At 59.0% G+C, this 27534-nt stretch overlaps 1 protein-coding gene across 1 annotated transcript; it reads right to left on the bottom strand.

Moving 5' to 3' along the window:
* Positions 1 to 27534, bottom strand: Scart1 (scavenger receptor family member expressed on T cells 1). The gene is given in 42 exon segments (XM_047537860.1): positions 1 to 565; positions 1072 to 1209; positions 1807 to 1953; positions 2167 to 2481; positions 2554 to 2619; positions 2932 to 3261; positions 3342 to 3656; positions 3734 to 4051; positions 4229 to 4534; positions 10315 to 10609; positions 10611 to 10630; positions 11188 to 11499; positions 12079 to 12174; positions 12177 to 12419; positions 16896 to 17030; positions 17535 to 17583; positions 17585 to 17608; positions 17610 to 17674; positions 18389 to 18412; positions 18628 to 18942; positions 19014 to 19082; positions 19230 to 19410; positions 19412 to 19548; positions 20828 to 21142; positions 21221 to 21244; positions 21247 to 21325; positions 21328 to 21412; positions 21414 to 21537; positions 21713 to 22018; positions 22408 to 22438; positions 22440 to 22559; positions 22562 to 22719; positions 23600 to 23672; positions 23674 to 23712; positions 23715 to 23822; positions 23824 to 23854; positions 23856 to 23906; positions 24706 to 24877; positions 24880 to 25035; positions 26426 to 26485; positions 27137 to 27163; positions 27498 to 27534. Coding segments are annotated over 42 exon segments (6183 nt in total). The 3' UTR covers positions 1 to 278.

Here is a 27534-nt window from a genome sequence, read left to right as displayed (position 1 = left end):
ACGGGCTGGGTGCAGCCGTGGGATTTGTTCTAACATGGAGACCCTCCAACTCCACCAGCCACCCAGGGCCTCCCTTTCAGCCTTCAGGGACCTGGTGTTGGAAGCACACTGGGCACAGCTCCATTGGGAAACAAAGGGAAGCAGGACCTTGCTGGGCACCATCCTGCCCACTGCAGGATTCCAGCCTAGGCAGCAGCCTTGAGGGACAGGACTCTGTCCAATGCCCCGACCTGAGATGCAGTGAGGACCCAGACACACAGAAGCAACACTTGGGACCTTTAAATGTAGGTGCTGGCCAGAGCAGAGCCCTGCACGTGGGAGCAGTACAGCAAGAAGAGCACCATGGACCCCAGGGCACAGAGGTGCACACCTGTGGGGCTCAGCAGGGCCCCAGCCTCCTCCCCCTCCTCCTGGTGGCCCTCCTCGGGCTCTGCTGCATCGTCATAGTCCTCCTCCTGCACGGGGTCCCTGGGTTCCGGGGATGCGTCATCTCTCTCCCCGACAGGGACAGCTTCGATGTCCTCATACACGCCCTCCGAGGGCTGCTGTCCCGACAGTCCAGAACCTGCGAAGGCAACGACCTCACAGAAGGACCACTCCTGCAGACAGAGCCTCTCCCACTGGCCCCTGGAGGCTCTCACACATGCAGAAACCCCGGCTCCTCTGCAACAGCCCCTGCACAGCAAGGACCTTCAGTCACGCTCTGCCCCACCCTGGACCACAGATCAAAGGGTCCTGGGGGGAAGGGGTCAGTCCCAGGCCCTGGACACGCCCTGACAGGCCCCAGATAAAAGGGCAGTGTGAGGGATGGATGAGAGACTCCTTGGTGCCCAGGAAAGAGGACTCTCTTCATAGGTCTTCTCAAAACGGAGTGAGACTCAAGCCCAGGGTCCCGGGTCCCCAACACCTTGTGGTTCCACAGAAACTCACCTAGCGGTGGCTGTTAGGAAGACACCTGCAGCAGGCAGGACAGCGGCCAGAACAGAGAGGGCCTGCCCACTGGCATCTCCCAGAGCTGCCCCAGCCTCTGCCCCCAGGGACCCTGCTCCCCATGCCCACTCATCCACCTACCCATGCAGGCAGCGCTGCTGTGGCACCTCTGGACACCCAGCACCACGAGGACGAGGCCCAGGACACAGCCAAGGACCAGGCAGGCGATCCCGGGCAGGGTCCAGGCCTCAGCAGCAGGTGGAGGGGCCAGGGAAGGGGCTGTGGGGCAGGAGGGGCCTCCTGAGTACTGGCTGCCTGGGGCATTGTGACCCTGGGTCTGGATGACCTCAGCCTCTCAGGAGGGTGGAGTGCATGGGGGTGGGGTCTCAGTGCCCCCAGGACAGGCAGTGCCCCCCTCAGATGGCCAGAGGTCCCATGGCAGAGGTGCCTAGGGGGCAGGCCCAAGGTTCAAGGCTCAGGTGAGAGGATACGGACGGGACTGCCCAAGTGCCCAGGCCCCAGTAGAGGGCTCAGAACAAAGGTCCGGGTGTGAGGGCCTGGGTAGAGGGCTCGGAGCTCAGCCAGGAAAATCCAGGGGACAAGGCCCGGGTGCGAAGGCCCAGGTTGGGGGCACAGGACTCAGGACCAGCCCATGCACCCAGGGAAGAGCACCTATGCGCCTTTCTGCCCCTGCCTCTGCTCTGCTGTGGACCTACAGCCACGACGTCCCAGAGGCCACAGCAAGCAAGGGCCCACCCCAGGCACCATGGAAAATCCCATGAGACCAGGGCCTGGGCCTCGGTCCCCTCACAGGCTCCTCGCCCACCCAGGCACTGGAGGGTCAGCGGCTGTCCTCAGGGAAGGGGCCTGGATCACCTGAACAGGGTCTGACCAGACACCTGCTCCCAAAGGTCCCCAGGGCAGTCAGAGCTGAGCCCCACTGCAGGGCCTCTAGGCACACGAGGACTGGGGTCGGGTGGACAGGATGCCACCTACCAGATGCAGTGGTCCCAGGGACACCTGCTGGAGAAATAGGGCCTGAGCACCAGCATGGGGAGGCAGAGACGCCCTAGCAGCACCCACCTGCCATCACCCAGGGGCTGCCTGGCCACCCGCGGCAGAGGCACCCAGGACCCAGGTGGCAGCCTGTGCCAGGAGCACCCACCGAACGCTGTGGGATGTGACCGAGCAGAGGAGGGGGACGCAGGCACACGTCCCCGGGGTCCCCCAGCTCACCTGAGCAGCGCACGCCCGCGTCCTCCTTGTGCTCGCAGTCTCCACGTCCCCAGGGCTCCGCCGGGCAGCCCCACAAGGACGCCTCGCTGCCGCGACACCCCACCTCATCCAGCCACACCGGCCCCCAGCCAGGGCCGAAGGCGGCGCCCCGCAAGGCATCCACCGCCGGTCCGCAGCCCAGCTGGCGGCACACGACCTCGGCGTCCGCCAGGTCCCAGGAGTCGTCGCACACGGTGCCCCAGGAACCCCCGTGCCAGAGCTCCACGCGTCCAGAGCAGCTGTCCTCGCCGCCGCGCAGGCGCACTGCGCCCTCCTCTGGAATGGTACAGAGGTTACCTCGGGCGCACCAGCGGGGGCAGGGGCACCTGCGTGCTGACAGAGGCGTACCTGGGCAGCTGAGGGCTGATGAACAGTTGAAGGTCTGCTCACCTTCCTGAGGAACTTCTGCTTTCTCTGTGTGGAATTTGGACACATCAGTGTCTGTGTGCTCAGCCACTTAATCTGTGGAATACTAGTTTCCTTCTCCTTTTCCTTCCTGTCTCCCCCTGATCAGGAGTTTCTGCTTCTTTCAGGGAGAGCTTCACACCTGAGGGGATCCACACACTGTTCCTCACGGACTGTCCTTAAAAGTAGCTGGGTGCCCAGGGGTGCTGTTTCCCCCACTGGTGGAATTCCAGGGGACTGAGATGGCTCCAGTTGGAGCACACTCAGCACAGAGCCTCAGTGCAGGAACCCACCCCTCAGCCATCCACAGGTACTGCCTACCTCCTCGGCTGTCACCTGCGCACAGGACCCAGGCCTCCTCCCCGCTGGAGCAGGAATTCTGGTTCCAGGGTGCTGAAGGGCATTGCCACAGGATCCTGTCGTGCCTGTGCCTACAATGAATGGAGGCCACCCAGCGAGCCGCGGGGGAACGCCAGCTTCCTGCCTCAGTCAGCAGTTGCCCCTGGGGCCCACAGCCCAGCTGCATGCACAGGATCCCAAGGGAGGCAGAGCTCAGGGTCTGGCAGACACTGCCCCAGGTCCCATTGTAGAAAATTTCCAAGCGCCCAGCACATGGCTGGCTGCCGTTCTGTAGCCTCAGATCTGTGAACCCTGCAGACAGAGATGCTGGTCAGCAAGGCAGAGCTCAGGAGGAGTGGAGGTGCGGGAAGGGATGGACCCACTGCACCCACCTGAGCAGAAGACCCCAGCATCCTCCTTGTGCCCACAGTCGTGTTGTCCCCAGCCTCCCGACGGGCACTGCCACAGAGCAGACTCGTCGCCCACGCAGGCCAACTCGTCCATCCAGATGGGTCCAGCCCCAGCCCCAAAGTGGGCGGACCCTGGTGCGCTCAGGGCGTGGCCACAGCCCAGCTGCCTGCAGACTACGTGCGCGTCCTGCAGGTCCCAGGAGTCGTCGCACACGGTGCCCCACTCGCCCCCGTGCAGCACCTCCAGGCGCCCGGCACAGCGCCCTGGCCCAGCGGCCAGCCGCACCCGCAGGCTCCCTGCGGAGAGACTGAGTCAGGGGCGCCTGGACTCTGGGGGCCTGGGAACTGGGGGAAGAGACTGTTTCCACACTCACCAGAGCACACGACGCCCACGTCCCGCAAGGCCCCCGCGGGCACCAGCTGGAACTTGGACACATTGCACTGGGTCAGGCGAGTCTCGGAGCCCATGCAGCGCGCGCGGCTTAGCCACACCCGCAGGGCACCGCGGACAGGGGCGGGCGCATCGTAGGCTCGCTCTGCCCTTCCGCACCCCAGCTGCCCGCACACCACGCTGGCGCCTCGCAGGTCCCAGGCGTCGTCCAGAACGCGACCCCATGCACCGTCTAGGGCGATCTCCACTCGACCATCGCAGCGGCTCTGACCGTCGCTCAGACGCAGGGCGTCGAGGAGACCTGGGCGAGCAAGAGGGGTCCCATGGTCTCAGGGTTAGTGGCCCCGGCCTAGAAAGGGGCAAAGCCCACCCCCACAAAGCCCCGCCCACTCTCGGCACACTTGGAGTGCGCTCTCTGAACACTTTTCCAACCTCCTGCTGACCTTCCTCTTCCTCTGCCACAATCCTACTCACCCACCTGAGCAGAGGGCAGAGGCCGAATTTCCTGGGGCACAGGCCTGGGCCCCCAGCGTGCTCACTGGGCAATTCCACAAATAGGGCTCTGTCCCCACACAGTGAAATACATCTGGCCAGAGGGGAGCTCCTCCTTCCCCAAAGTGGCCTCCTTGGGGTGTGGCCACAGCCCTGCCGCAATTCAGCTGGTGGCAGAGGACGGTGGCATCTTCTAAGTCCCAGTGGGTGGCACAGAGGGGCGCCCAGGACCCCTGCACCTGGAGCTCCACGCGGCCCTCACAGCTGCTGCTGCCATTGACCAGCCGGAACTCTGGGGAGAGACAGAGTCCTGTGGCCCCAGATTCCAGAACTGTTGTTCCCTTTAAGCCTCCTTACACTCTGCACACACCCAGCACTGGCACAGGTAAGGGTAGGAAGTACAGCTTTGCTGGTGGAATCACCAGGGGCAGGTGGGGACACTCCAAGTATTGGTGCTGTGTATCAGCTGGGGAATGTGCCAAAATCTCATGGGAGTGAGTTCTAATGAGAGAGAAGCAACTACTCACAGCAGGAAAGGAACAAAGTTCAAACTCTGGTTCAGAATTGGTCTGAAAATCCTAGGAGAGTAATAGTTTCTCCCCTCTTCAAAGGAAGTCTCTGTCAAATCTCACTAACCTTATACTTCTGCAGACTATCAAGACTGCACGTGGGGGAACAGTCTGCACAACAAACTCAGGTAAGCTGCCAGAATGTGCAGGTGACTAACAAATCCACAAGAAAGCTCTGGATAAGGGCCACTATCATGTCTGCAGGTCCTCCTCACAATATTCAAAATGTCCATTCTTAACAACAAAGTTACAGTTCTGGCAAAACACAGACCAACTGAGAATCTCCAAAATTAACACCGTTTAAGAGAACTGTGGATGCCACCAGGCTAAGGGAAGTCCTAGAAGAAGAGAGAGAGGGACAGAAAGAACGTTTGAAGAAATCAGCATTTGATCAATCGTGAGAAGGTATGTATTGTGTAAATTAAATACCAGAATCTGTGCATCCAGGAAGCTCAAGAAACACTGTCCCTAGGTGCAGGGGACACCCTCCAGCACACTCCACACGTCAGGACGCACTGTCCCTAGGTGCAGGGGACACCCTCCAGCACACTCCACACGTCAGGACGCCCTGTCCCTAGGTGCAGGGGACACCCTCCAGCACACTACACATGTTAGACCATATAACATAACTGTCAAATATTTAATCCTGTGAGATATTTTTCTGACCACAATGATCGAGACAACATTCAATAGCAGAAGGAACCTGTCAATTTTCCAAATGTGTAGAATTCAATATAATTCATAAATAATGAGTTGAAGACTCAAATCCAAGTGGAAATTACAGGATATCTGGCAACAGAACCAACACATGCCAGTTCACAGGTGCAATATGTCTGTCCTCAGTGGGAAATTCCAGGCTGCTGACAGGACGTTTGGAAAGAAGAATGAACTCCACTCAGGACCCTATCGTTATTCCTCAAGGAACTGTTACAAAGAGGAACAAAGTTAGCCAAAGGCCATGAGCCCAGAGGACTGTAGGAGGTGGGCAGCACAGGGACGAGGACATCATAAAGAACCTACCAGAGCAATGATCGGTTTTCAGGAAAGACCAATCCTTAGGAGTCTGAGATGGAGGAGGCAGTGCAGCAGAGGCCCAGACGGCTCACATGGAAAGTGAAGCGGGCCCCTAGGGGTCCTGGGGAACGTGTGGGACTCTGAATAGCTCTGCCAACGATCCAGAAAACCCAGCCGAAGGAGCAAGTCCTCCAAAACACAAGAGGCCAAACGGAACCAACGGGACGTAGAAACTGGCAGCGAGGTCTGGTCAGCAGCCACCTCCCAACAAACAGGCAGGGCTTGCTTTGCTTACTGCAGAATTCACCTGGAAACGCTAGGGAAATTCACACCAGCCTTCCTCGAGGTTCCCAAAGCAGTAAGAGGAGCAGAGCACTGTCCTGGCCACCATGAGGCCAGCGTCACCCTGACAGTCAAGCCTAACAAAGACTTGTTGTCAGAGTGAATGTGCCAACCAACACCCGGGAAACCTGCCGTCAACAAAATAAAGCAGAGAGGTAGAGCCACCATCTAAAGCAACCACACAGCTAAACGAAGTAAGGTTTATCTCAGGCATTGAGGGGACTCAGCATGCACGTCAGCCAATGGCACCCCACTTACAGAATGAAGGACACAGAGACCAAAGCGGGCGGGACAGGCTCTGCCCACGCTGGATGGAGCAGATGTTAACTATGAAAAGACAAAGGTGCACTTGCTGCCGTGGGGTCGGTGCAGCACAGGGACGTGAGCTGTGAATGGAAGTGCCCCTGGCAACAGAGACTCCACTTCCCTGGGCATGTGGCACAGGGTCCCAGTGAGGGCCACCTTCCAGGTCCAGCAGAGAGCGCAGCACCCCACTCTCACCAGGGCACAGGTCGGGTAGTCAGGAGCTCACAGAGCACCATCCTGGGAGCCAACCTCACGAGGAGATGGACCTGGGCCTGTGGCCAAGCACGTCAGCAGGAGCTGCCGGAGACGCCTTTCCTGCAGACCTGTGGCGCACAGGTCAGGTCGCAACCAGTCCAAACACGGACTCGGCCTGCGTTGTCTGACCACAATGGAATAGAAACAGAAATCCACACCAGGAACGGGAGGAACACTGAATACAGGGAGACTGAAGCACTTCACCCTGAATGACCAGCAGGTCAACGAAAAATCAAGAGGGAATTTCACACTTTTCTAAAAACACAAGGAAATGAAAACACAACTGAGAGAACGTGTGGCGGACGGAGGTCAGAGCGCAGTGGTGCCGTGTGGGCGGTGTGCGCCAGGACCTGGGATTCATCCCACGGCCACAGAAAACGAGGGAGGGAGAGATCTAATCCTGAGGACGCTGCCAACACAGCAGGGAGCAGCAGGCTGAAGCGAGCCGGCGCCTGAGAACAGGAGACCCCAGCTGGCACCTGGCAGCGCATCCCAAGGAGAAGCAGCAAAAGGCCCAACAACCCTGGCAGGGGAGAGAGAAGAGAGCAGAGCAGGAGAAATGAATGAAAATGAATGAAAAGCCTGGAGCATTGACGAGACAGAGAGGAAGTCCTGAAAATCAGCAAAGCCGAGAAACCTGCAGCTAGACCAACCAGGAGACAGAGGAAGAGAGCGGGAACGCCCAGACAAAGCAACTCAGCGAAACCCATCGCGACCATCCTGAACACCCACAGAGCAACAGATCACAAGCCCCGAGAACAGGACAGGATGGTGGACACGGGACGCGGGCAGCCCACGCAGCTAAGCACGCCAACAGCAAGCAATGAGACACACTGGCAGGAAAGGGTCTCCCCGAAAAGAAAAGCCCGGTCAGAGCAGCTTCCCTGCCGAATACCACCAACCTTTGCAGAAGAACTAAATCGATTCTTTCTCAAACTATCTGAATGTGCAAAAGCAGGAGAACCTTCCAAACCCATCTGTGAGGCCAGACCTATCCTGACACCAAGCTAGATAAACACAGAAGAAAGAGAAAACACACGACCAAAGACCTAGTGAGCAAAGGCACCAAACCTCCACAGAACACAGCAAATCAAATGCAGCTGCACGTGGGTGAGCAGGGTACCCAGGGACACACAGCTGGGCAGTGCACTGGGACCAGCGAGGACACACGTCACCTCAGCAGCACGGGTGCAGACCACACCGCCTCCCAGCACTCGCAGAAGAGCGTTTGCAAATCCAACCTCACCCTCAGAAGAACCCTCAGAAGCAAAGCAAGAAGAAGGGCAGCCTGCATGGAAAGGTCGCGCGATGAGCCACAGCCCACGGCACTGGGTGGGGAGGAGGTAGCCGTCCCCAGCAGGTCTCCAGCATGGCGGTGTGCAGTGACCCCCGCCAGAGAGCAGCGGCGGCCGGCGGAGGCCCCCACACGTCCGCAGACCAGGTCTCTGCACGTCAGAAACCTGAGAGGCTCCACCACGAACCACTCTTAGAACTGATGTCCACATCTGATCACACTGCAGGACACAGAGGCAGTCTGCCACACTCACAGCTGTTCATACACCAAGATGGCTGAGAAGCCTGTCCGTGACGCCATTCCCCTCACAAGGCAGCAAACCCAAACTCCTGCCATGGAGTTCACCCCAAGGGAACAGGCTCCATGGTGAAGTCACCAAGTGCTACTGAAGGAAAGGAAGGGCCACCAAGAACGGGAAAGACCCCCGTGTTGTTAGATGCCCACATTACCCAAAGTGGACTATGGAGTGACATTCCTCACAGAGATAGAAAACACTCCTAAAACCCGTACAGGGCCGGGAACGGCCCTGCGCAGCCACAGCAATCCTGAGCTGAGTGAAGGGGACAGGGCAAGCGTCACAACACCCCGCTCCAAGACACCTTCCAATGCAGCATCGCCAGAACTGCCTGGAACTGGCACAAGAGCAGACTCAAGACCCGCAGGACACAACAGGAGCCAGCAGCAAGTCCATAGTCCACAGCCACCTGCCCCTCAGCGCAGGCAGCTCCAGCACCCCTGCAGGAAGGAAGGCCTGCTGCGTGGAAGTGGGGGCCCTGGGAGCCACTCAGGAGGAGGAAGCCAGATGCATCAGGATGGAACAAACACCTCGGGCGGGGCAAGACCCAAACTGCCACCTCCTGGAGGAAGACGCACACCCAGGACCTGGTCTGCACAACAAGGCCACGACACAGGGGGGGATGGCACCTCCCTGAGAAGCCTTGCACCCAAAGGAAGGGGAAGGGACGACCCTCCAGTGTGCAGCAGCCTCTGGCAGGGGAGGGGAGGGAGGTGGACATGGCTGCCAGTGCAGTTGGACAGGAGGGCTGGTCCCCAGTGTCCCGTGGCAGGTAGGATAACCGTGCTGTCAACAATGAACTGCACACTGCAGAGTGGAAAGTAGAGAAGACTGGACTCTTCCCAACACCAAGAGGTGGGCTACGTTGAGGGGACGCTCGAGCCAGTGCCCTGGCCTGGCCAGGGCTCGCTGTACACTGTGCTCTGCAATGTCACACTGCACCCAGCAGATATGCACTTACTGTCAGTTTAAAATAAAAATATTTTAAATACACTTCATTTGAAAAGATTTTTAACAAGACCTACATACAGGGGCACACGCCTCCTGTTCAAAGGTGGAAGGACGTGGTTCTGTGAAGAAGGCAGACCACCCAGAGCATTCCGAAGGTTCACTGTGATCTCCATCAAAATCCAAGCAGCCGGGGTTTTGAATAAACGTAAGAGTTAATCCCAAATTCATGTAGATAAAAAGGGTCCCAAACAGCCAAGTTACATGAACAGAACAATGTCGGAGACTCACGTCCTTACTCGAAAGCTGCTACAGATCTCCACTGAAGCGAACGGCGTGGAGCCACGGAGATGGGCCAAGGGCTCTGTGGAAGGGAGCCGAGGGCCAGAATCAAACACACGCTGGTGTCCCACACCTTGGAAGACCCACCAGGGCCACCAGGGAGGTGAACACAGCCTGAGAACAAGTGCACTGGGGACACTGGGCGTCCAGGTGAGAGAGTAATGCTGGCACATTCCTAACCGGACACAAAAGGAACTCAGAGTGAGAACGGCCCAGAAGGCTCAGTGGAAAGTGCAGATGGGGAGCTCCAGGGTTTGAGATCCTGCCATCAGATTTTCAGCTATGACACCAAAGCACAAGCAGCAAGAGAGACACTGGGCTTCATCACACTTGGGGACATTGGCACTGAAGGACACATGCCTAGGGGAGGTCAACAAGAGTGGGGAGTATTTGCAGGTCACACATTAATAACGGTCTGCTACACAGAAGTACCAAAAACTCACAGGGGGTCTCCAAAGATGAGAACCTCATTTCTGAAATGGGTGAAGAACGTCCACAGACAATTCTCCATAACCACAGCAGAGGCGCACAAACAGAGCTGGGGAAGAGGAAGAGACAAGAGATCCAAGATAGCCAGTGACAGACAAACCTAGCCAGAGCCTTCCTGTCCAGTCAGCCATCGAGCCAGAGACGCCCCCCAAGAGCCTCCCTGCCCAGGACCAACACAGCCACGCAGGCACCACCAGGGCACCTGAGACCTCACTCACTTTCCCCTGAGCACCTGAGTCCCACATCCTGGTCATGCGTGCACTGGTGCCCCGGCTCCCTCTGGCAGTGGAAGAGCAGGGACTCGTTGCCCGCACAGCGGGAGGCCTCCGTCCACACGGGCCCTGAGCCCTGGCCAAAGACGGCGCCCTGGACTGTGGACACGGCCAACCCGCACTGCAGCTCCCGGCACACCACGTGGGCTGTGGGCAGGTCCAGGTCCATGTGGCAGACAGTGCCCCAGCTCAGGCCCCGACGGACCTCCAGGCGCCCAGCACAGGGATGCTCGCCGCCCACCCAGCCGGGCCTCCATGTGTCCTGGGGGAAGATGCTGAACTGGAGCAACAGAGGGCAGGACCACCTCCAGGAAGGACCCTGGTGTGAAGCCACATGATGACCCACCTTCCAGTCCACGGGACGAAGGGTGCAGGAGAACCCGGGACTATCTGGCACAGCCCACCCAGGGGTCTGGAGGCCTGCTGGGCAAGTACTGGACCTGCAGACCAAGGATCCTACCACCCTCCCCACATCTCCCTGGGGCCTTGGACCCTCACAGAGTCTGTCATCAAAGGTTTACCCACCACCCCTGGGCCCCTGGGCAGTCATGGGCCCAGGGGACACCACAGGCAGGGGTAGATGCCCTTTCAGGGCTCAGGCTGGATAGGAGCCCTGACCAGAGCAGCCAAAGCTACAGCACAGCCACAGGGGACAGCTCCTGGACCCCCAAACCACCACTAGGAGGAAAGGCAAAGTCACGTCAACCCCCCTGCGGGGAAGAGGTTTCCATGGTGCTGCCCCGGCTCTGTGAGGCAGACGCCTTGCCCTCCCTGGTATACAAACATCCAAGCCAGAAGGCTCTGGGCGAGGAGTCCTACCTGCACACACCACCTCGGTGTAGGAAGGAAGGTCACACTGCTGCAGGAAGTTCAGGTTGATGTTGCACTGGAAAATGTCAGGCTCTGAACCCTGGCAGGTCACGAACTTCTGCACCTGGCCCCCAGGGGTCCCTCCTGGGTGGGCTCTGAACCACTGCAAAGCGGCGCCACACTGCAGCTGTCTGCACAGCACAGTCCTCTCCTCCTGGTGCAGGCTGCATCTCAGGACAGAGCTGTCTGGGTTCACCAGCTCGAAGTTTCCAGCACAGGGACTGCCACCACCACGCAGGCGGACTCGCCGCGTAGTGCCGCCTGGTGGCACAGAGGAGAAACAGCCCTGCCAGTTCTGCCTGAGGCACGTGTTCAAGGCCGAGTCTGGACTGGCCAGCCCCAACAGGCAGCCATGAGGCCCCTTGCTGCTCCTCCATCCTGTGCTGGTTCCCAGGACATCTGGGTGACAAAACCCCTCCTCCTAGGGCTGCAGGGTCTTGGTCTGGGTGGGCGAAGCAGGAGAGCAGCCTCCAGGGTCTTGGCACCTGTTGTGAGCACCCACCTGGGAAGCTGGGAAACTGGGTGCAGTTCTGCACATGGCGCGGTACAGGCCAAGGCCTTCCCTGAGGGCCCCCGAGGACCAGAGGGAAACAGCTTGGGCAGATGAGCCCAGAGACCTGAAGACCGGGGTGGGCATCAGTAATAAGGCTGTCCAGCAGGAAGGAGGAGGAAAACCCTGTCTCATGCTACAGCAGGGGGCACCCCAGGAACAGGGGCTCTAGGGTGATGAGGGTTCACACCCGGCCAGACCTGCCCTCCTACCCGGCATTCAGGGCCTCTGAAGCCCAGTAGGCGAAGGAGGTCCCAGAGGCCAGGGGGCTCGGGTCCCCACTAACCTACCTGAGCAGATGACTACCACCACACACTGGCAGTTGCAGCCGCTGAGGGGGACCCAGGTCCCCTGGGAGCATTCCCACAGGGAGGCCTCCTCGCCTGGCACTGGGCGCCATGCAGCCAGGGCGGCTCCATCTCGTTAGGCCGCAGAACATACTTGGAGGTGGACAAGGCAGGGCCACAGCCCAGCTGTCTGCACGTCACCGTGGACTCCTGCATGTCCCAGCCGTCCCCACACACCGCACCCTGCTGCCCGCTGTACTGCACCTGCACGAGGCCCTCGCAGGGGTTCCCGCCCGCCAGGAGACTCAGGGACGCTGCTCCAGCCTGGCTTTCAGGGACGAGGACTAAATGGAGGGAGAAGGTTTGGGTTATTTATTTCAAATGATCCGGGAGTAGAAAGTTTCCCTCGCTTTCTATCCCAAGTCCCAGACTTATCTCCTTCCAAGTTTTTATCTATTGACACTGTATTTTGGTGGCATCAGAACAATTACTCTGATGAAATGCAAGACAGCAAAATGTGCACCAAGACACGAGGTACCAGGAGTGACCAGCACTGTGCCACTCGACCACCCAAGATGCCCCACTTGTGTCCCCACCACCAGAACCTGCAGACGGCAGGACACACTCACCTGAAGGGTGCGCCCAGCAGGCCAGGAGCAGGGGCCACAGCCTCAGAGGGGACATCACTGTGCCTGGCCACATGGCGGCTGCAGCTCACACTGGCTCTCTCACAACGGGGTGTGCTCTGCCACCTCGCGGAAGGTGGACTCAGATGCTGCAGTGACGCTGTTCTGAGACGGTAGCCCAGCAGCGCCCGGGGCCTCCCCCACAGCACAGCAGACATCTGTCACCTGTAGCTGCACACACCCACCATGCTGGAGCCAGGCAGCACCAGCAGCGTGTGATGAGACCAGACTGGCTTTCCTGCAGCTGGGGCTCATGCAGCCCCAGTGTGAGGCTGAGGAACTGCTTCCAGCCAGGACCTGATGGCCCCAGCCTCCGAGACCAGGGCCTGTGGGGAAGTGAGGCCTTTCTGTGCCTCACTCACTAGATGTGGCTGAAGATCTGGGTCCTTCTGTGATCTGAACACCAGGAATAGACAGTTGGCCATGTAATCAACATACTCAAGCCTGCAGGGCCTGAAGGGCACTCAGCTCCCCGTGGGGAAGGCCCATCTACAGACAGCCAAGTGTGCAGTCACGGAGGGCAGTTAGATGAAGGAAGGATTGTCTGTAGGAGGGGAAATGACCAGGCCATGAAGACCACGACACACGTGCTTATTACCTGAGAGCCACGTGGGTTGACCAACAGTCAGGGGGAAGCGCAGGAGAAGGTGGCATTCCCACCAAGTGGACTTTGAGAACTGAACTCACCTCTAAACGCTTGTGCAGATAGAGTGTGCAGGGGACAGGCTCGCCACGGCTGAGCACGCTCACTTCTCGGAGGGCGGCCTCACGCTACGCACTAGTGTGAGGTGACTGTTTCACTTTTCCTTGTGCATCTGTACATTCTAAAGATGTCAAAATGACCATCGGTTTTTAATAGAATAATCTCAGTCAACACAAAGAAAATCCCAGAATCTGAAACCTGACCTATGGAGACCCAGTACAGATCAAGATCCAAGGCCCCTCAGTGAGCAATTATCAGGATGGCAGGGGACAGCACAGACCAAGAGCCCGTGGGCCCTGCCGAGCAGACACTGCAGCAGGCCAGAAGGACCAGGGACACATCCCAGGAGCACGACTGGAGCAGAGGGCTGTATGGCAGAGGATGCGGGCAGAGGTGCCATCGTTCCTTGAACAGGAAGAGGCACTGATCACACAGGGAAAGGTCACCACCCACCCACATGATCACCCCCACACCCCAGCCCTGATCCAGACCCATCACGGGAAGCCAGCCCCAAAGACAAATGCAGCCCCAGAAGCTTACTCCACCCACCAGAATTCTAAAGAAGTTCCCGCAGATGCAACTGAGAGTCGAAGGCATGTGGCAAACTCCCCATTTCCTGCAGGAAGAAACTGGGACCACTCCTGCTATACTGGGGGCTTCCAATACTTCAAAAGGTCAAAGAGCAGGGGACATACAGGGCAGAGAGAGGCCTGCAGCCACCACAAGGAAGACGAGGCAGCCAGCAGGGAAATGGGAGGCTGAGGGCCAGATCCTCTTCTACTGTGGAGCCCCAGTGCACTCTGAGGCTTTAGGTGACCTGGCGTTCATGGACACAGCTTCCACATGGTCGTCGAAGTCCTGCCCAGTGCCCACACTCCATGGAGGTCTGCTCCATATGGATGAACAGTTGGAAAGCCACCACACCCCAAGCTACCCAGAGTAGACTTGGGGCAACCGCACCCATCAATTGCAGTGTTCTTGCCCAGAAAAAGTCCGCTCCCCACCTGGATGCACTTGGACCCAGCAGGAGGATTCACTTCTCCACCAGGACACCAGAAGGACCCACTCCCAATCAGAACACTGAAAGGTTCCACTCTTCTCAGGACACCAGAAGGGTCCACTCCCCACCAGGACATCAGGAAGGTTCGCACACACCTGGATTCACCAGGAGGGTCCATGGCCCACCAGGACAGTCTACTGCCAACCAGGACACCTGGAGGGTCCACTCTACATGAGCCTTCCTGCAGGATCCACTGCTCCACCAGGACACCAGGAAGGTAAATACTACACACACAGGGAATACCATGAGGATCCATTATCCACCAGGACTTTGTCAGGGCCCATCCTCATCAGACCATGAATATTTTCACTCTGAAAAAGTGGATTCCAAATGGTAAGGAAGCATGATATCAGGAACACATTTCCCACACATGGTGGGGTCAGAGATGTTTGGTCCTGTGGTGAATGCTCACAGTGGCTTCCATGATGGTTGGGGGGGAAAGGATGGTGGACACAGTGGACATGGTTGCAGATGGAGGTAAACAGTGGACGTTACCCAACTCAGAGCTCATCCCCAGAAAAACCTTGTCCACAAGAAGGATGGAAAAGAAAGACTGTATTCAGTGGCCAGAGAAGGAAGGTGGAGCTTGGCTCACAAATCAGGTCCTGCACTCCGGAGGGTGGAGGGATAGGCTAACAGAGCAGAGGAGCAGCCAGATCTTCTTGGGGAACAGGCAGAGATCTTCCAGGAACTTGGATGCCACCTCTTATCATTCCCTTTAAGGCACAGTGTTTCCCTTCATGGTGGCTGGCAGGTGTCTTTAGTCTTAAAAGGGGAGAGGGAGGCTAGGCAAGTCTGGGTCAAGTTAAGCCCATGTTAGAGTTTGCAAAGGATGTGTCGAGTGTTTCCACAAGCCTATGTGTGGTGCGACGAGACTCTGACCCAAAGGTGAAGGCAGCAGAGGACACAGACCCCAAGTGAAGACAGATACCAAGCCTCTTCAGCCCACTCCAGCCACCCACGGGACATCTACGGGCCCAAGTCAGTGTTTTGAACAAAATCTGACTACAAGGCCCTGGAGAGTATTCCAGGCGAGCAGTTTCATAACCCACATCAGAGGTGTGATCTAGAGAACAGTGAGATACAGACCACTGACGTATAACAGGGCCACCTGACCTCCAGCATGGTGTGGCTTAGGGCGTTTGGGACCAAGTGCACTACAGAAGTTGTTTAGGTCTGTCCTGGGTACCATGATGTTTATTGAGTACAACAAGTCACTGTTGGACAAGCAGTAGGTGTTCCTGGATGGGAGGCCAGGGTAGGTGGCAAATGGAGCACATGGTCCTGGACGGCAGTGCTCAAGGGGGGCGGGAAGGCAGTGCTCACATATGCACTGATCACATGACCAAGTGTGCAGGATGTGATGGGATCCAGACCAGGACACTTGTGAGAGGTGGCCTGAGGTACATTAGCTTCCTGCTGAGGAGTACGTCCCTGCCTGCACATCAAAGGTGGTCACCATGGGACCTCCATCGGGGAACCTCACCCAACATCTCAGGACAGCTGCCAGGACAACCATGGGCTGGGAACATGCAAAGCATGGGTCACACAGGGCACAAAGCTCAAGGAGAGGCAGAGAGGGGGCCCGGACACAGGGGGACCCTGGAGTACATAGTCCTGGAGGACTAGCGAGGAATGAGTGAGGCCAAAGGCACTTGAACAACATCTGGTTTAAGAATGAGGGCAAGGAAGACCCCAGCCTGCCGGGTTCATCTCATGCTCTGGACCCACCGCTCACACAGTCCAGAAGGTCATCTCAGGTCATCGTGGGCTGGGCCAGGGGCCACCACTGTCTTCATTCCCAGCCTGAGCTCCAGGAACCAGGCTGTGGGGAGCCCCACCTGAGATTAGGAGAGAGATGTGCACTGTGGTCCTCAGGGACTTCCAGAGCCCCCAGTGCTCAGCTCCTGCTCCCCATGGCAGGGGAAGCGCAGAGGGACGGACGGGCTGGGTGCAGCCGTGGGATTTGTTCTAACATGGAGACCCTCCAACTCCACCAGCCACCCAGGGCCTCCCTTTCAGCCTTCAGGGACCTGGTGTTGGAAGCACACTGGGCACAGCTCCATTGGGAAACAAAGGGAAGCAGGACCTTGCTGGGCACCATCCTGCCCACTGCAGGATTCCAGCCTAGGCAGCAGCCTTGAGGGACAGGACTCTGTCCAATGCCCCGACCTGAGATGCAGTGAGGACCCAGACACACAGAAGCAACACTTGGGACCTTTAAATGTAGGTGCTGGCCAGAGCAGAGCCCTGCACGTGGGAGCAGTACAGCAAGAAGAGCACCATGGACCCCAGGGCACAGAGGTGCACACCTGTGGGGCTCAGCAGGGCCCCAGCCTCCTCCCCCTCCTCCTGGTGGCCCTCCTCGGGCTCTGCTGCATCGTCATAGTCCTCTCCTGCACGGGGTCCCTGGGTTCCGGGGATGCGTCATCTCTCTCCCCGACAGGGACAGCTTCGATGTCCTCATACACGCCCTCCGAGGGCTGCTGTCCCGACAGTCCAGAACCTGCGAAGGCAACGACCTCACAGAAGGACCACTCCTGCAGACAGAGCCTCTCCCACTGGCCCCTGGAGGCTCTCACACATGCAGAAACCCCGGCTCCTCTGCAACAGCCCCTGCACAGCAGGGACCTTCAGTCACGCTCTGCCCCACCCTGGACCACAGATCAAAGGGTCCTGGGGGGAAGGGGTCAGTCCCAGGCCCTGGACACGCCCTGACAGGCCCCAGATAAAAGGGCAGTGTAGGGATGGATGAGACATCCTTGGTGCCCAGGAAAGAGGACTCTCTTCATAGGTCTTCTCAAAACGGAGTGAGACTCAAGCCCAGGGTCCCGGGTCCCCAACACCTTGTGGTTTCCACAGAAACTCACCTAGCGGTGGCTGTTAGGAAGACACCTGCAGCAGGCAGGACAGCGGCCAGAACAGAGAGGGCCTGCCCACTGGCATCTCCCAGAGCTGCCCCAGCCTCTGCCCCCAGGGACCTGCTCCCCATGCCCACTCATCCACCTACCCATGCAGGCAGCGCTGCTGTGGCACCTCTGGACACCCAGCACCACGAGAGACGAGGCCCAGGACACAGCCAAGGAACCAGGCAGGCGATCCCGGGCAGGGTCCAGGCCTCAGCAGCAGGTGGAGGGGCCAGGGAAGGGGCTGTGGGCAGGAGGGGCCTCCTGAGTACTGGCTGCCTGGGGCATTGTGACCCTGGGTCTGGATGACCTCAGCCTCTCAGGAGGTGTGAGTGCATGGGGGTGGGGTCTCAGTGCCCCCGGGACAGGCAGTGCCCCCCTCAGATGGCCAGAGGTCCCATGGCAGAGGTGCCTAGGGGGCAGGCCCAAGGTTCAAGGCTCAGGTGAGAGGATACGGACGGGACTGCCAAGTGCCCAGGCCCCAGTAGAGGGCTCAGAACAAAGGTCCTGGTGTGAGGGCCTGGGTAGAGGGCTTGGAGCTCAGCCAGGAAAATCCAGGGGACAAGGCCCGGGTGCGAAGGCCCAGGTTGGGGGCACAGGACTCAGGACCAGCCCATGCACCCAGGGAAGAGCACCTATGCGCCTTTCTGCCCCTACCTCTGCTCTGCTGTGGACCTACAGCCACGACGTCCCCAGAGGCCACAGCAAGCAAGGGCCCACCCCAGGCACCATGGAAAATCCCATGAGACCAGGGCCTGGCCTCGGTCCCCTCACAGGCTCCTCGCCCACCCAGGCACTGGAGGGTCAGCGGCTGTCCTCAGGGAAGGGGCCTGGATCACCTGAACAGGGTCTGACCAGACACCTGCTCCCAAAGGTCCCCAGGCAGTCAGAGCTGAGCCCCACTGCAGGGCCTCTAGGCACACGAGGACTGGGGTCGGGTGGACAGGATGCCACCTACCAGATGCAGTGGTCCCAGGGACACCTGCTGGAGAAATAGGGCCTGAGCACCAGCATGGGGAGGCAGAGACGCCCTAGCAGCACCCACCTGCCAGCACCCAGGGGCTGCTGGCCACCCGCGGCAGAGGCACCCAGGACCCAGGTGGCAGCCTGTGCCAGGAGCACCCACCGAACGCTGTGGCATGTGGCCGAGCAGAGGAGGGGGACGCAGGCACACGCCCCCGGGGTCCCCCAGCTCACCTGAGCAGCGCACGCCCGCGTCCTCCTTGTGCTCGCAGTCTCCACGTCCCCAGGGCTCCGCCGGGCAGCCCCACAAGGACGCCTCGCTGCCGCGACACCCCACCTCATCCAGCCACACCGGCCCCCAGCCAGGGCCGAAGGCGGCGCCCCGCAAGGCATCCACCGCCGGTCCGCAGCCCAGCTGGCGGCACACGACCTCGGCGTCCGCCAGGTCCCAGGAGTCGTCGCACACGGTGCCCCAGGAACCCCCGTGCCAGAGCTCCACGCGTCCAGAGCAGCTGTCCTCGCCGCCGCGCAGGCGCACTGCGCCCTCCTCTGGAAAGATACAGAGGTTACCTCGGGCGCACCAGCGGGGGCAGGGCACCTGCGTGCCGACAGGGGCGTACCTGGGCAGCTGAGGGCTGATGAACAGTTGAAGGTCTCTCCAGAAGCCCTTGCCCTTGTCGGCGAAAGTCCTGTACACAAGCACCCAACACGTGTAAGCGTGTTAATGGGTGGGCAGCTTCAGAGGAAGTGTGCAGATCCCATGGCTGCAGGTCAGAGCAGCTTTGACCTCAGCCCTCTGTGACTGTCAGAAGGACACCCAGCACAGCCATGCCCACCTGCACAGGTGATCCAGGCCTCTTCTCCCAGAGCGCAGGAGTGTGGGTCCCAGGGAGCAGAAGGGCAGTGCCACAGGGTGGAACTGTGCAGCCTGCGGCACTGGACATTGTCCACCCAGGAGGTGCTGGAACCTGCCCCTGGGAATGGCCTGTTCTCCAGCCAGCCCAGATCCCCGCACCCCCAGCTGTTGGCAGATGATAGTCAAGGAGATGTCCTTGAGGGCATTGCTGCACACAGAACCCCAGGTCCCATTGTAGAGTATGTCCAGCCAGCCAGCACAGCCATCAGGACCTCCTTGAAGCCTCAGAGCCACAGATTCTGCAGGACACAAGCACATCCTGTAGGAAGGAAGGCCTGCTGCGTGGAAGTGGGGGCCCTGGGAGCCACTCAGGAGGAGGAAGCCAGATGCATCAGGATGGAACAAACACCTCGGGCGGGGCAAGACCCAAACTGCCACCTCCTGGAGGAAGACGCACACCCAGGACCTGGTCTGCACAACAAGGCCACGACACAGGGGGGGATGGCACCTCCCTGAGAAGCCTTGCACCCAAAGGAAGGGGAAGGGACAACCTCCAGTGTGCAGCAGCCTCTGGCAGGGGAGGGGAGGGAGGTGGACATGGCTGCCAGTGCAGCTGGACAGGAGGGCTGGTCCCCAGTGTCCCGTGGCAGGTAGGATAACCGTGCTGTCAACAATGAACTGGACACTGCAGAGTGGAAAGTAGAGAAGACTGGACTCTTCCCAACACCAAGAGGTGGGCTACGTTGAGGGGACGCTCGAGCCAGTGCCCTGGCCTGGCCAGGGCTCGCTGTACACTGTGCACTGCAATGTCCACACTGCACCCAGCAGATATGCACTTACTGTGTGTCAGTTTAAAATAATTTTTAAAAATTTGATTAATGACATTAAAAAATAAGTCAAAACCATGATTTAGTCCAGGGCTTCATGCAGTAAATTGGCATTGATCCTGATGGCTCAAGGTCTAGATATGCCCAGTGTGGCCCTGGGTGATGTGTGGCAGGGTTGTGTGATACACCCCAGAGTACAGCATGGAGACCCTTTAAATTATACCTCAAGAGCGATAATAACATTATGTAACTGTGCCAGATAATTATAGAAAATTTGATAAAAATTGCCTCCAGCAAGATCATAACAATTTTTAATGGTCATAACTAAGTAAGATAACTTAGGAGCAGCACTGAAGGAAGGCTGCCTGGAACTTTGGCTACTGGGGTAAGATCAGCACCACCTCCCTCCCTTTGGAGCCTGTGGGTCATGACAGAACAGAGGCTCCACTGCACCTGCACCAAGCAGTGCCAAGGATTGGACCTCCATAAGTGCCCGCCCGAGGCGATGTCCACCCTGAGGGTGACTGGCCACCACAACAGTGGTTATCTCTGGGAACAATGACAAACCCTGACCCAAGAATGTCCACCAAGAGGGAGGCAGGTGTGTGAGCCAAGAACTTCATATACCACCTTAAATGTGGTTTGCAGAAAGTCCACACAGTAACATGGGCCAAATTAAGAATTCCAGGAACCCTGAGGCTTTCTAGATGCCCATCCCCTTCTTGAAGACACCAGGAGACAAGGCACCCACCTGAGCAGAAGACCCCAGCGTCCTCCTTGTGCCCACAGTCGTGTTGTCCCCAGCCTCCCGACGGGCACTGCCACAGAGCAGACTCGTCGCCCACGCAGGCCAACTCGTCCATCCAGATGGGTCCAGCCCCAGCCCCAAAGTGGGCGGACCCTGGTGCGCTCAGGGCGTGGCCACAGCCCAGCTGCCTGCAGACTACGTGCGCGTCCTGCAGGTCCCAGGAGTCGTCGCACACGGTGCCCCACTCGCCCCCGTGCAGCACCTCCAGGCGCCCGGCACAGCGCCCTGGCCCAGCGGCCAGCCGCACCCGCAGGCTCCCTGCGGAGAGACTGAGTCAGGGGCGCCTGGACTCTGGGGGCCTGGGAACTGGGGGAAGAGACTGTTTTCCACACTCACCAGAGCACACGACGCCCACGTCCGCAAGGCCCCCGCGGGCACCAGCTGGAACTTGGACACATTGCACTGGGTCAGGCGAGTCTCGGAGCCCATGCAGCGCTGCGCGGCTTAGCCACACCCGCAGGGCACCGCGGACAGGGGCCGGGCGCATCGTAGGCTCGCTCTGCCCTTCCGCACCCAGCTGCCCGCACCCACGCTGGCGCCTCGCAGGTCCCAGGCGTCGTCCAGAACGCGACCCCATGCACCGTCTAGGGCGATCTCCACTCGACCATCGCAGCGGCTCTGACCGTCGCTCAGACGCAGGGCGTCGAGGAGACCTGGGCGAGCAAGAGGGGTCCCATGGTCTCAGGGTTAGTGGCCCCGGCCTAGAAAGGGCAAGCCCACCCCCACAAAAGCCCCTCCCACTCTCGCACACTTGGAGTGCGCTCTCTGAACACTTTTCCAACCTCCTGCTGACCTTCCTCTTCCTCTGCCACAATCCTACTCACCCACCTGAGCAGAGGGCAGAGGCCGAATTTCCTGGGCACAGGCCTGGTGCCCCCAGCGTGCTCACTGGGCAATTCCACAAATAGGGCTCTGTCCCCACACAGTGAAATACATCTGGCCAGAGGGGAGCTCCTCCTTCCCCAAAGTGGCCTCCTTGGGGTGTGGCCACAGCCCTGCCGCAATTCAGCTGGTGGCAGAGGACGGTGGCATCTTCTAAGTCCCAGTGGGTGGCACAGAGGGGCGCCCAGGACCCCTGCACCTGGAGCTCCACGCGGCCCTCACAGCTGCTGCTGCCATTGACCAGCCGGAACTCTGGGGAGAGACAGAGTCCTGTGGCCCCCAGATTCGAACACCCTAAATGCCACCCTGCTTGGCCATTTCTTTCTTTTGTACCCAGTGTGCTGCACAGAGTGGAACCTTGATTCCTGTAGCCCCCCACCTACCAGAGATCAGCCTTCAGCTCCTACAACTGCAGAGGAGCCTCAGTCTGCAGGGTGGCCCTTGAGTCTATCCCTAAATAGCCAGAATCCTTCCCCTTCCTTTCCTCCCCTCCTTTCAACCAGCAGAACCAAACACTTCCTGCACACACACTCCTGCCCCAAAGGACCCTTAGGGCCTCACCTCAGAGCCATAGGTTTGGTCCATGGAAGAACATTGGCAAGAAGACAGGGCTGACCTCTGTGGTCCACGCTAGGCCTCACCTGAGCACCTGAGTCCCACATCCTGGTCATGCGTTGCACTGGTGCCCCGGCTCCCTCTGGCAGTGGAAGAGCAGGGACTCGTTGCCCGCACAGCGGGAGGCCTCCGTCCACACGGGCCCTGAGCCCTGGCCAAAGAGGGCGCCCTTGGACTGTGGGACACGGCCAACCCGCACTGCAGCTCCCGGCACACCACGTGGGCTGTGGGCAGGTCCAGGTCCATGTGGCAGACAGTGCCCCAGCTCAGGCCCCGACGGACCTCCAGGCGCCCTGCACAGGGGTGCTCGCCGCCCACCAGCCGGGCCTCCATGTGTCCTGGGAGAATCGACATTCACTCAGGTAGGAGATAGGTGTTGTCAGATGAATGGCCCTGAGCTAACCCTTTCAACCACACCCACAGGAGGCTCAAGCCAGGGAATATCGTCTGGGTCCAGTGGTCTGCCAGACACAGCCCAAACTGGCCCATCACCCTAGACCTAAGGCCAGAGGTCAGGGTCACCTGCTCCGACAGGCACATTTGTCACAGCCTCTGCCTGTCCAGGTGGTAGTATCAAGTTCGTCTGCAATCTCAGAGGCAAGATCAAGGTCCCCTCAGGCCAGAGGGCACTGCCTTTGTGGGCACCATGGCAGGTAGATTGTGCCCCCCACACTCAGCGCAGTGCAGCTCACCACACCTGAGACAGGGCTGGGAGGAACTGACCTGCTGCTCACCAAGTGCCTGTTAGCCTGCAACTCTCTCAGGTGAATTGGGTCAGCCCTTGCACCTTCAGCAAGGACCCTACATGGCTGGGTGTGCTGAGTTGGCACCTCTCTGGGTCGCCAGAAACCTGATCCACTCTTGTGTGGTGCAGCACACAGACTCAGCACACCTGCAGCCATGCCGCTCGCACTTGGCAGCACCCTACTAAAGCACTTCCTGGGCCCTTTGTCTCTAGGTCCCTGCCAAAGGCAACTATGAGCTAGAGAATTTCAGATTTTTCAAAACAATCCTCTCCGCTCTGGTTTTCCCTTGACTTCCCAGCCTGCTTGTCCATCCCTTCTGTGAGCCATCTGTGCAGGTGTCCATGAAGAGGACCACCATGAACACTCAGGCCTTCCCCTCCCACTGCACCCACAGTGATCTGCACCCAAGGCCTCAGGCAGGATGGCTCCCTGGCACCTCTGCAGTGCCCAGGCCTGGCATCACCTGAGGGACCCTGGGAGCATGGCAGACAGCTCACCTGAGCAACCACCTCTGCGTCCAGCTGGAGGTCACAGCCGCTACGCAGGTTTGTTGTTGAGTCTGCAGTTGCGGATGGTGGGCTCCTGTGCCCCCTGCAAACCATGTACTTCCTGATGATGCCCACACCTTGGCGGGGGGCCTGGAGTGCAGGGCCACACCCCAGCTCCTGGCAGAACACTGTGGCCTCTTCCAGGTGGCAAGCCACAGAGGCGGTCCACCCCATTCACATCTGATCGCAGGGAGTCCTGCACAGGGACTGTGGCCCTTCACCCAGCCGGACCTCCCGTAAAAGTGCCATCTGTGAAGCACAGGCCCATGTTACAAAATGATTCAGACTCTGCTAGGCCATGGTCAGCGTGAAGGCTGCAGCACCCTGTGACAGATCTTTCCCGATGCTTCTGTGTGGCCATAACAGTGCCTACCTGGTGTGCCTTCAGCCGGACAGCCCGTAACAGTGCAGATCTGCCTACATCTCCCGCAGGAAATGGAGTCAGGAACCAGATTTCAGAGTCCAGTGACCCTGTCCAATGCTCTGTGGTCACCCCCTTGAAGTCTTCAGCATGTTTTAGCAAGGCCTTCATGGTGGCCTCACACTAATCAGTGGGGGTCGGTTAGCTCCAGGCCACACAAAGCGCCCAGACACAGCTGAACAATGTCAAGCCAGACATCCAAAGGAAAGGACTTGCCTGTCAGCCACCTATGTAGAGACCGTAATGCACGCCTGTGTGGCCTCTGGCCTCCTAAAGCCTGCCCGCTTCACTAAAGCAGCCTAAGCTCAGTGGAGCAGGACCCTTGTTCAGTTGGCCCATCATCCTACACCTAAGGCCGGCACCAGCCCATGGAGGAGGGCCTAGCATCTGAAAGAACAGCCAAAGGATTCTAACACACAAGGGACTAACCGGAAGAAGAGATGGCAGCAACTTGCAGTCAGAGTGCTCCAGGGCCCTGACCAAGAACCCCTGCCAGAGAGCCCCAAACCCACCCCTCACTCCCCCAGGTCTATCCCCTTCCCAACCCTCCCCAGGTCCTCCTCAGCCTCACAGGGGTCCTCCAGACCCACCCCCAACCTCCCACCCTACTCACTTGCACAGAGAGCAACCACCACCCACTCGTGGGGGCATGCGCTCTGACTCCAAGCGCCCAGGCTGCACTCCCAGAGGGAGGACTCACTGCCCTGGCAGGACACATTGTGCAGCCAGGGCCGAGCCACCTCTCCTGGTAGCGGAACATACTTGGGAGCACCAACTGCACGGCACAGCCCAGTTGCCTGCAGACTACAGAGGCCTCTGCCAGCGTCCACTCCTGGTTGCACAAGTGTCCCCATTCCCCATCACGTCGGACCTGCACCACTCCGTCGCACGCACTCTGTCTGAGTGCCAGCCTCAGGTCACCAGAGCTGTCTTGGGAAGGGCAGGTCTGGTTAGAGGGCAGAATGCCCCTGGGTCTGGTGGAGAGAGGAACCAGCACATGTGAGCAGCCTGAATCCTCCTGGGGCTGCTTCCAAGGACTTGCTCTGCAAATCAGCACCCCATGCAATTCTGGAAAGATAATGGGGGTTGCATGGAGACCAGTCCACTACCCCACATCTCCCCCCATTCTCTCCCTGATCCCAGCCTAGCCTGGAGCACCAACATCATGGTGATGCCCCGCAAAGCAAGGAAGTCCCCTTGTCCTTGGAGGCCAGGAGCTCCCAGATATTGTGCTCCCACTTCCATTTGAGACTCTGCGGTCCCCTAAAACCTCACCACTCTTCCAACCTGGGCAGCCTACCAGCAACCCCAGACTCACCTCCAGAGACTCTAGTGGACCCTGTACCCTCAGAAGAGAGAAGGTCCCATATGGGGTGGGCTCAGAGAGAGGGAGATGGCCCTGTGTCTCTCCCTCGAGCCTGTGTCTCCTGCAGGGCCCTGGCCATCACTGCCCTGCACTCCTCCACCAAGAGCCTCCTCATCCCTCCTCATCCTTCCCACCTGGTTTATGGAAGGATCACAATCTGGTCTGCCGTCTTGAACACCAGCACAAAGCCCTCAACCATGACCCCAGCCACAGCAACACACCACTGACCTCTGTAGGTGCCAGTGCCCGCCCTTTCTGCCGCTGTCCCCCAGCTGCCCACAGGCTCTAACTCCACTCCCACCTGTGGCTTCTGTCCACACAGGGCTCCTCCTGCTGAGCCTGGACCAGCCCAGCAGAGCAGTATTCCTCCCTCAGTTTCAAGGGCCCTGCAAGCTGCAGACCCCTGCAGCTGCCCACCATGCCTTCTCGCATGCACACTCTTGCACACTCAGCCTGGGCTCCCTGTTGTCCAGCCTCACGTGCTCTCTCTTCTGCAGGTCTCCTTCTCTGCACACTCTTGCACACTCAGCCTGGGCTCCCTGTTGTCCGCCTCACGTGCTGTCTCTTCTGCAGGTCTCCTTCTCTGTAGCTTTCTACTCTTGACCAGTGGCCCTCACACCACACCCTGGGACTCCATGCTGCCCTCACTGCCCTGTGGGCCCAACCCTAACCCAGGGGACAGCAGCCCCCACAGGACCTATCAGCACTGAGTGTCCATCTGGGTCCCTGGGGCCAGTGCCAACCCAGACCTGCACCTGAGCTCCAAGCTTACCCTGGATTGGAACCTCTCAGTCAGAGGTCGGGTCCTTTACAGCCCATATCCCTCCTGAGGAGTCCCACCACCCTCAGGGCTAGTGAGAGTCAGGCAGACAGATGGAGGTAGCAGGGGATGCTCGTGTCCCAGGGCCTGGGCATCCACAGAGCCACTTGCCTCCAGAAAGTCCTGTGGACGATGAAGGAGAAACTCACCGATGGGGGCTGCCCTGAGAGTGAGAAAGGGCCCCAGCCAGAAGGTCCAGAGAGCTGCCACATGGTTCCACGGAGCTTGTGGCTCAGTCAGCTTTCACAGCACAGCTGAGGCAATGGCGGAGTTCGCGGCCCGGAGCTGGGTATATAGATGTGAAGCCACCACTGGCCTGGGCCAATGGGGACAGGAGGCCTTTCCAGAGTGAGTCGGCAGATGTCTCCCTCTGTGAGCAGAGCAGCCAATGACCTTGCTGGCCCCATGCGCCACCAGACGTGAGCAAGGGGCCCAGGCTGGGGCTTTCCTCCCTTGCTGATAACTGCTGATGGGGAGCCTTAGCCAGACCCCACGATCGACAGGTGGCCATCCGCCCACAGCACCACACAGCCAGCCCGGTGTCTCTCCACACTCCAACTCTTTAGCTCCAGCACAGCACAGTTGGCAAGACCATACCCAGACAGCCAGGCCAGCACCTTTGCCCCCACGGGCAGTGCCCTAGAGATTGGGCAGAGTCAGCAGCACCATAAGGTTGAGGCAGACTAGGGTACTTTGGGAGGTTTTGGAGACTAAGGTGCCACGGAAACCAAAGCCCATAGAGCAGGCAGCATCGCATGCCAGCCTGGGTGCTTGCCTGCTCAAAGAGAAGATGTGTAGATCAAGAGTCTCCTGGTGTGCCAGCAGAATGCCCAGGGACGGCCGAGATCACTCACCCCATGAAGAACTGGGAGAGCTACAATCTGGGGGATAAAAGACCATCAGCTTATGCCAATACCAAGAGGGATTAGATGTCAGAATTACCTGAAAGTGTTTGGAAACTGTCAGGAAAATGCTCCCACAGTAAGTTGCAAAATTGCAAATATGTTTCAAATGAAACAAATGGGAAAAAAGCAGAAAGCTTACCAAAGAAATAGAAGTTATAACAATGAGGCAATGGTGAGGAGTTGGAGCAGGCAGAACTCTCATCCTTTGCTGGTGGGATGGGAGAACAGTGCCACCACATAAGGTGCCCTGCTACCCAGCAATCCCACCCTCAGGCATATCTCCAAGGGAAATGGAACTTTATGTCCACACGAAACCTGTACAGGAACAGTCTCAGCAGCATGCGCAT

This window comes from Sciurus carolinensis, unplaced genomic scaffold (genome assembly GCF_902686445.1).
Source record: "Sciurus carolinensis unplaced genomic scaffold, mSciCar1.2, whole genome shotgun sequence".
NCBI classification, from domain to species: Eukaryota; Metazoa; Chordata; class Mammalia; order Rodentia; family Sciuridae; genus Sciurus; species Sciurus carolinensis.
The sequence above is the reverse complement of the archived record's forward strand: the minus strand, read 5'-3'. Positions and strand labels throughout refer to the sequence as shown.